Below are 9,482 nucleotides of genomic sequence, written 5' to 3'. Positions count from 1 at the left end.
TTTTCGAAAACTGATTTTCAAGCCATCAGGGGCCAACTCGAGCGGCCTGAAGCGGCCAGGCAAATTTTATGCGTGGTTATAGAATCCGGAGTCTCAATTTATTTATTTTTTAAAAAGTCATCTTCATTAGAGGAAAATTCAACAGTATTTTGTTAAAAAATTGTTCTTTTCCGGTAGAAAATTTTATTATTGTTATAGAAAATTAAAATATTTCGTTGAAAATTAACTTTTGGGTTGTAAATTCAACTAATTTTAAGATAATTGGTTTTTTTGGGGATAGCAGATTCAAAAATTGGGTTGAACATTTTTTTTCTGTTCAATGAAATAATTTTCTTGGTTGAAAATTAATGTTCGTAATTTTAAAATTAAACCGTGAGTTAAAATTTCAGCTATTTGTTTGAAAACTTAATTAGGTGCTTGAAAATTTAACTATTTAAAAAAAAAGTCATCTTCCGTTCTCGAAAATTCAACTGTATTTTGTTAAAAATTATTCTTTTTTGGTTGAGAATTTTATTATTTATGTATGCGATTCAAATATGTGTTTGAAAATTAAACTTTTGGCCTAAAGTTCATATTTTCGGGTTGAAAATATAACTATTTTAAAAGAATTCGCCTTTTTGGCTTAAAAATTTATGAATTTGGTTTAAAATTTTTTTCTGTTACTTGAAAATTCAACTATTAGATTGAATGTGTTGAAAATATTTGGTTGATAATTATCGTTTGTTTTTGAAAATGTATCAAATTGGTTGATAAGTCATCTTTATAGGTTGCAAATTCAACTATTTGGTTAAAATTTTACTTTTTTTACTCAATTATTTCATTGAACTTTTGGGTTGAAAATTCAACTATTTTATATAGGAATTGCCTTTAGGTTTAAAAGTTTTAAAACATTTGTTAACATTTTTTTTGTTGACTGAAAAATCTTACCTGGTTAGAAATACAACTTTTTGTTGGAAAATTCGTCTTTGATTTTAAAATTCATCTCTATTGTTAGAAATTTGATCTTTTGTGTTGAACATTCCTCTTTTTGAATAAAAAAATCATCCTTTTGGATAAGAAACTCAGCTTCCTACTAAAAAGTCGCCTTTTTGACTTGAAATTTGAACAATTTGGTTGAAAATGCAATTATGTTTTATCAAGGTTTAATCTTTTACAGTGAAAATTCGACTATTTGCTTGAAAATTTAACTTTTTGAGCCAAAAATTAACTATTTTGTTAAATTTAACTTCTTTTTCAATTTTTTTCTTGTTGAAATTTCTATTATTTTGGTGACAAATTCAAATATTTGGTTAAAAGTTAACTTTTGGGTTCAATATTCAACTATTTTATAGAGGAATTGCCTTCAGATTAAAAATTTTGAAACATTTGTTGCCATTTTTTTCTGTTGGCTAGAAAATCTTTCTTGGTTAGAAATCTAATTTTTTGTGGAAAATTTCTCTTTGATTTGAAAATTCATCTCTGTTGTTAGAAATTTGATCTTTTGTGTTGAATATTCCTCTATTTGAATAGAAAACTCATCCTTTTGGATAAGAAATTCAGCTGTCTACTAAAAAAATCGTCTTTTTGGCTTGAAATTTGAACGATTTGTTTGAAAATGCAATTATGTATTTGTCAAAGTTTAATCTTTTTTTTCAAAGTTCGACTAAAATGTATACATTACATACAAAATTTAAACAAAATATAAAAAGAATATATGCAAAAAATATATACATTAATTTTATTTAACAGAACTTATTCCCCTATATTCTTGAAAAATCGTCCTATTTCCCCCATTTTGAGAACATTGTGGACTCTAAATATCGTAAATTTTAAATTACTCTGAACAATTTAATTACCATTTTTTCCAGAAGCCGCTGAAGAGAATTCCAGTCACAGAAGCTGACTTCGAAAACAGCATTTTACCTAAATTGGAGAAAGAAGTTTCAGAGAAAATAGAAAAATCCAAAGTCGATGAAAATCTAAACATTCCCGGGAAAAGTGCAAAAGCTGAAAAATCAGAAGAAGACTCTACCAAAGTTGAAAAAACTGAAGTCGAAAATCAACAAAGCGCAGGAAAAAAGTCTCAAGAACTTACCAAACCCAGTTTGAAAAATAAAATCGAGATCACAAAGTCGTCAAGCTTTTTAGAAGAGTTTATTCAGGAGCAGGAGGACGAAAGTAAGAAAATGAAAGAAAATTCTATCGAAGTTAACATAGCAGAGTCAAAAGATAAAAAGAATTTGCCAAGTCGAAAAACTGAGATTGAACGTCCAAAGATTATCGAGATAGTTGAGACAGTTCCTGATAAAGTTAGGGAAAAGACAAAGGTTGAAGATTCATTTAAAGTTCCACCAGCTCCGAAAACTTCGGTTCAGTTCCTGATGGATTGGAAATTATCTAAATCATTGAACTTTAGATACTTATACTTGAAGGTGAATTATTTATATTGTGTTTAATAAGTTTCTTGAGTTAGTATGATTCAAACTTTATACTTTTTCCCCAGTTCTTCTCTTTTTCCCCCTTTTTTAAAGAAATAATCTTTTTTTTTAAACTTTTTCTTTTTCTCGTTTTTTGGCTTAAATTGGAACCGAACTAATAGAAACCAATAAGAAAATGAAGGGATTATTTGTTGATAGTTAGTTCTTTTTAAATTAAAAAGTCTACTATTATATTTTTGCTTCAGAATTCATATCCTTGGGTGAAAAATTCTACTTTTTGATTTAAAATTCAACAATATGGTTAAAATTTCAACGGTTTTCTTGGAAACATAATTATTTTGTTAAAAAATCAACTATTTTATTAAAAAGTTATCTTTCTTAGTCGAAAATTCAACTGTTTTATTAAACATTCTTCCCTTTTGGTTAATAATTGTATTATTTTTGAAGAAAATTCAAATATTTGGTGGAAAATTAACTTTTTAGTTCAAAACTTATTTTTTCGGGTAGTAAGTTCAACTGTTTTACAGATAATTCGCCTTTATGGGTTAAAGTTTCATCAATTTGGTTGCAATTTTATTTTTAATTTAAAGTTTAAATTTTTGGTTGATTATTTTTATTTATTTATTTATTATTTTTTTTTTTTTTTGAAATGCATCTAATTGGTTGAAAATTCAACTTTTTTTTTGAAAATTGAACTATTTTATTGAACTTTCTTTTTAATTAAAAAGTCTAATATTATATTTTTGGTTCAAAATTCTACTATTTGATTGAAAATTCAACAATATGATTGCAATTTAAACGGTTTTCTTGAAGACCTAATTATTTTGTTGAAAAATCAACTAATTTGTTAAAAAATCGTCTTTTTTGGTTGAAAATTGTATTATTTTTGAAGAAAATTCAAACATTTGGTAGAAAATTAACTTTTTAATTGAAAACTTATATTTTCGGGTTGGAAATTCAGCTGTTTCACAGATAATTTGCCTTGATGGTTTACAATTCCGTCAATTTGGTTGCAATTTTATTTTTTCTGAAAAGTTAAAATTTTTTGTTGATAATTAGTTTTTTTTAATTCCATATAATTGGTTGAAAATTTTTCTTAAAATCGTAATTATTTTGTTGAAAATGGACTATTTTGTTAAAAAGTCATCTTTTTTATTCAAAAATTCAACTATTTTATTAAAAATTATTTTTTGGTTGAAAATTGTATTATTTGTGAAGAAAATTCAAATATTTGGTTGAAAATTAAGATTTTAATTGAAAATTTATATTTTCGGGTTAGAAATTCAACTGATTTACAGATAATTCGTCTTTATGGGTTAAAAATTCATCAATTTGGTTGCAATTTTATGTTTTCTTAAAAATTTAAATTTTTGGTTAATTTTTTTTAATGCATCTAATTGGTTGAAAATTCAACTTTTTGTAATAAAAATTGAAATATTTTATTGATATTTCTTTTTTATTAAAAAGTCTACTATTATGTTTTTGGTTCAAAATTCATATCTTTGGTTTCAAAATTCTACTATTTAATTGAAAATTAAATTATTTGGTTAAAAAGTCATCTTTCTTGTTCGAAAATTCAACTGTTTTGTTAAAAATTCTTGTTTTTCGGTTGAAAATTGTATTATTTTTGAAGAAAATTCAAATATTTGGTAAAAAATTGACTTTACAATTGAAAACTTATATTTTCGGTTTGAGAATTCAACTGTTTTACAGATGATTCGCCTTTATGGTTTGAAATTTCATCAATTTGGTTGAAATTTTATTTTTAATATAAAGTTTAAATTTTTGGTTGATTAATTAATTTATTTATTTATTTATTTGAAAATGCATCTAATTGGTTGAAAATTCAACTTTTTGTTTTGAAAATTGAACTATTTTATTGAAATTTCTTTTTATTTAAAAAGTCTACTATTATATTTTTGCTTCAAAATTCATATCTTTGCGTTCAAGATTCTACTATTTGATTGAAAATTAAATTATTTAGTTAAAAAGTTATCTTCCTTAGTATAAAATTCAACTGTTTTGTTAAAATTTTGACCTTCCTGGTCAAAAATGCAACTGATTTGTGATCAGTATTCGTCTTTTTCGGAAGAAAATTGATCATTTTGAATTGAAAATTCATTGTTTAGTAGAAGGTATATTTTTTGTTGAAAATTTATCTCCTTTTGGTTAAAAATTCAACGAGTCGTTTAAAAATGAATTTTATTGGCGGTTGATTTCATTATTTTGTTAAAATTGTCTTTTTTTTAAAGTTTAACAATTTAAAAAAATCATGTTATCAGTTAAAGCTTCACCTCGTTTATAGCAAAAGTAACTATTTTGTAGAATTTTTTTTTAAAATTTTAAATACAAATTTTGTTGTAGAAATATCAACTATTACGTTTTTCTTTTCGAATTAATCTTTTTTTGTTAAATTCGGATGTTTTTTATCAAAAATGAACAATTTTTTTTTTGTTATATCAACTATTCTCTCTTCCATTGTTAAAAATTTAATTTTTTTGTTTAAGTTTCATAATTTTAGTTGAACGTTCTATCATTGTTTGAACATTGAACTGTTTAGTGAAATATTAGTCTTTTTTTCGCAAATTAATTTTTATGCTGTAAATTTAACTATTCTAGGTTAAAAATTTAACTATCCTATTGAAAATACGTCCCTTTTGCTTGAAGGTTCAAATTTTCAGTTGCAAATGCAACCGTTTGGTTAATATTTAATTTTCTTGTTGAAAGTTCAACTTTATAGTTGAAAAATTACCTTTTTTTGTTGACAATTTATCGGGTTGGATGAAAAAATCGTTCTCTTGGATTCAAAATTATATTTCTTGGAATAAAAGTTCTTGTCTGTAAATTTATCTTCCTTCGCTTTAGAATTCAACTGCTTAGTTGAAAATAAAACATAATTTTGGTTGAAATTTATTGTTTTTGTTTTTAATTGATCTATGTATTTTGAAAATTTTACTATTTGATTGAAAACTTAACTATTTTGTAATTACTGATCTTTTTTGCTTAAAAGTGCAACTATTTGGTTTTAAATGTATCAATTTGGTTAATAATTAATTTTGTTAGTGAAATTTTAATAATTTGGTTGAAAATTCAACTTTAGTTTTTTTTTAAAGAATTTCTTTCCATATTATTTTCCTTTTCTCGTGATAAATCACGCTATTTTTCCTATTTTGAAAGCATTTTGGGCGGTAAAATCTGATATTTATAAAGATAGAATTTATAATTTAATATGATTTTTTTTATATTTTCAGCAAATTACACCGGAAGTTATACCAGTACTGTTCAAAGATTCGATGGAATCCGACATCTTTAACGATATTATTTGTATATTAAAAGAAAAATTCATATTGAAGGAGAAAAACGTTTTTCAGTATTTGGAACATCTCAGCAATGTTAAGAGATTCAGAACGCTCATTATGTTTATTGAAAGAAGTACTAAAGAAGGTAAATTATTATAAGTGTAAAATTTATTTTAAACTGATTCTCAAGTTTACAGGGTGGCCGGGAAATTGGGAATTTTTTGTGCCTTGAAAATTATAGTGAATTTATTTTTCTAAGGAAATTTTACAAATTTGTAGAAGAAAAATCTTACCTATCTCTCGATATATTACAAATTTTATATGAAATTTAATGTAATTCAAGTCCAATTTCTAGTTTTTTTTTAAATTTTAAGTTCAGTGGTTAACTTTTTAAATGATTAAATAATTCAATCTTTAATATATAATTCTGTGAAATCTATTTTACAATTTTCGATTTTGGGTGTTTATTTATAAGCAAACATTTTAAATTTGAATAATTTTTAAATGGAGTTTTGAAGGCTTAAACAAAATATGAAAATTCTGGATAAAAGTTTTAAGATGTCTAACTGTTAATGAAAATTAATTAAAAATGTTTGAAATTCAACTGTAGATCGAGAACTAAAAATTAAATAATAATTTATTTTAAACGATTCTAAATCTGTTGATAATTAAACAATTTATAGATTTGAACACTGAACATTCTTTTATTTTAATTGGAAAACTTTGGTAGTTAAACAAATTTAAACGTCGATTGAAACTTTATAAACTACTTTCAATATAAAAATAATTTCAAATTAATAAATTCAGAATCAAACGCTTTTATTTAAATTTAAATCATATTCAAATATTGTTTTTTTTTTTTTTGAAAATATTGCACTTTTAATCCATTTATTTGAACTTTTATGATTGTTGAATGAAAAAAGGTTGAAAGTTCTTTTTTGATAAAAAATTAATCTTTTTGGTTAAAAATTTAACTATTTGCTTAAAAGTTTATGAAATTTTTTGAAAAATGTATGTATTTTGTTGAAAATTGGTCTTTTCTAAGAGAAAATAAATCTTTTTGGTTAAAAATTTAACTATTTGATTAGGAATTCATGTAGTTTCTTAAGAATTCATCTTGTTGGTATGAAATTAATCTTATGTCTCAAAACAATCTTTTCGGTTGAAAATTCAACTGTTTTGTAAAAAAAAAATTGTGTTTTTAAATAGAAAATTCTCTTAGATGAAAATTCAACTACTCTATTTTTTGTTCAATATTGATCTTTTTAAGTTTCAAAACTTAACTATTTTGTTAGAAATAGTTGTAAACAGAAAGCCTTGCATCGTTAAAATTTCAGAGTGGTAATTTTAAACAATAAACTTTAAAATTTTAATTGTTTCATTTTTATAGTAGTGATTTTTGACATTTCCAAAAAAATGAAAAACAAGTGAATTCTGAGAATACAATTGCTCAATTATTAATTTTTAAATTATTTAATTTTTCCTGAACTCGAAGAGAAAATTTTTTATTTTTAAAATTTTTATTGAGTTGAAGGTGAGCAAATTTGGTATTTTTAACATTTTCATTTAATTTGAAACGAGGAAATTTTTGTTTTTAATTTTTGTTGAATTGGCAGAGGGACATTTTATATTTCCAAGATTTTTTTTGAGTTCGAAGGTAGAATTTTTTTCTGAATTGAAAAAGGTTCTGTTTTGTTTTTGTAATTTTTATGGAGTTCGAAGAAATGACATTTTGGTTTATTTCTTTCTAAATTGGATAAGGGAAAATTTTTATTTTTGAGATTTTCACCATATTGGAAGGAAGAAAAATATTTATTTGTAATTTTTTTCTGAATTGGAAGAGCGAAATTTTTTCATTTTTCAAATTTTTAGTTGGAAGGAACGAAATTTTAGGAAGAATGTATTGGTTTTCAATTTTTTCTGTATTGAAAAAAGCCCTTGTTTATTTTTTTTAGTATTAAGGGAATAATCTTTTCTTTCTGAATTGTAAAAGGTTCTGTTTTGATTTTATAATTTTTATTGAGTTGGAAGAAATGATATTTTGGTTTATTTTTTCTGAATTGGATGAGGGAAAACTTTCATTTTTGAAATTTTCACCCTATTGGAAGGATGAAAAATTTTGATTTCCAATTTTTTCTGATTTATCAGAGCGACATTTTTTTATTTTTTCGAATTTTTAGTTGGAAGGAACGAAATTTTAGAAAGGATATATTGGTTTTCAATTTTTTCTGTATTGAAAAAGGCCCTCTTTATTTTTATTGATATTAAGGGAATAATCTTTTTTTTATTAAAACCGGGAAATTTTTAACATTTTCATTGAGCTGGAAGAGAGAAATTTTCGAATTTATATTTTGCTTTATTCAGAGAGCGAAATTTTTTAATTTTTAAGACTTTTATCGAGTTGGAAGGTTGGGAATTTTGGTTTTCATTTTTTTCTGAATTGGAAGCAGCCCTTTTTTTGTCATTTTTATTAAGTTTAAGGGAGGAATCTTTTGCTTTTCCTTTTTTTTAATTGGAGAGTCAAATATTTTATTTTTAACATTTTGATTAAGTTGGAAAGGAAAAAATTTCGGTTTTTAATTTTTTCAGTATTGGAAATGGGACATTTTTGTGTTTTTAAATTTTTTAGCGAGTTGGAAGGGAGGAAATTTTAATTTTTAATTTTTTCTGAATTCGAAGAGTTCATTTTTGGTTATGATTGCTTTTTTTGAGCTTGAAGAAAGAATCCTTTATTTTCAATTTTTTCTGAATTGGAAGAGCGAATATTTTTATTTTTTAACATTTTTATTGAGTTTAAAGAAATGAAATTATTGATTTCAATTTTTTCAGAATTGGAAGAGAGGCATTTTTTAAAAGATTTCTATCGCGTTGGAAGCGAGGAAATTTTGGTTTTATTTCTTTCTGGATTGGAAAAAATATTTATTTTCATTTTTATAAGTTTTATAGAGTTCGAAGGGACATTTTTTTCTGAATTGAAAGAAGCCTATTTTTCCTTTAAATATTTTTATCGATTAGAAGGGAGAAGTTTTTATTTCCAATATTTTTCCCTGAATTGGAAGAGGGTATTTTTTAAATTTGTATTCAGTTGGAAGGAAGGAAATTACGGGTTTGAATTTGTTCTCTATTGGAAGAGGAATATTTGTTTTAAAGATTTTTATCGAATTGGAAGGGAGAAAATGTTTGTTTTCATTTTTTTTAACTGGAAGAGGCCCTTTTTCGTTTATAAAATTTTCATCGATTTTAAGGAAACAATCTTTTATTTAATTAAAGAATTTCAAATTGGAAAGTGTTAAAAGTTTGAAGCTTCTATTTTAAAAATGTAAATTATTGCGCGTTTAAATAAACAAATTTTGAGTTCTATTTTGAGTGCTTTAATTTGCAGTTCAGTTTAAGTTACTTCAAATGCCAAAAATGTCGGTTTTAGGAGTTCGGATTTTTAATATCAATGACCGTAACAAATTTTTGCGAACGGACAAAAATACGGGAATTTTTGTCTTTAATTGAAACAAACATCCTGTAGAAGTTTTTTCAAAGTTAATCATGCTCAAAAAAAAATAAAATCCTTTTTTTGCAGCATTGAAAGAATTACTCAAGGAGCTAACTAAGGAAGGCAAATCTGAAGAAGAAATTGACGAACTTCGCAGAAAATATGAGTTGTGATAATTATTATTAAGTTTTTTTCTACTATCTTATTATAAGTACCAGTGTTAATACCTCACAGGTGATAAAAGACGTTTCTTTCGAAAATATAAGCTTTCAAACAAAA

At 24.2% G+C, this 9,482-nt stretch overlaps 1 protein-coding gene across 2 annotated transcripts in view; it reads left to right on the top strand.

Annotated features, from left to right (window-relative positions):
- Positions 1 to 9,482, top strand: part of LOC117180260 (RNA polymerase II-associated protein 3-like) — a 48,603-nt gene extending 39,121 nt beyond the window's left edge. For both annotated transcript variants that reach the window (XM_033372662.1, XM_033372661.1), the window contains 3 exons: positions 1,848 to 2,411; positions 5,669 to 5,861; positions 9,291 to 9,482. In XM_033372662.1, the coding sequence (XP_033228553.1) occupies positions 1,848 to 2,411; positions 5,669 to 5,861; positions 9,291 to 9,376 (843 nt within the window). In that variant the 3' untranslated portion in view covers positions 9,377 to 9,482. The remainder of the gene's footprint in view (positions 1 to 1,847; positions 2,412 to 5,668; positions 5,862 to 9,290) is intronic.

Source organism: Belonocnema kinseyi, chromosome 9 (genome assembly GCF_010883055.1).
Source record: "Belonocnema kinseyi isolate 2016_QV_RU_SX_M_011 chromosome 9, B_treatae_v1, whole genome shotgun sequence".
Taxonomy (NCBI): domain Eukaryota; kingdom Metazoa; phylum Arthropoda; class Insecta; order Hymenoptera; family Cynipidae; genus Belonocnema; species Belonocnema kinseyi.
Note: the sequence above shows the minus strand (reverse complement) of the source record. Positions and strands in the feature narration are given on the sequence as shown.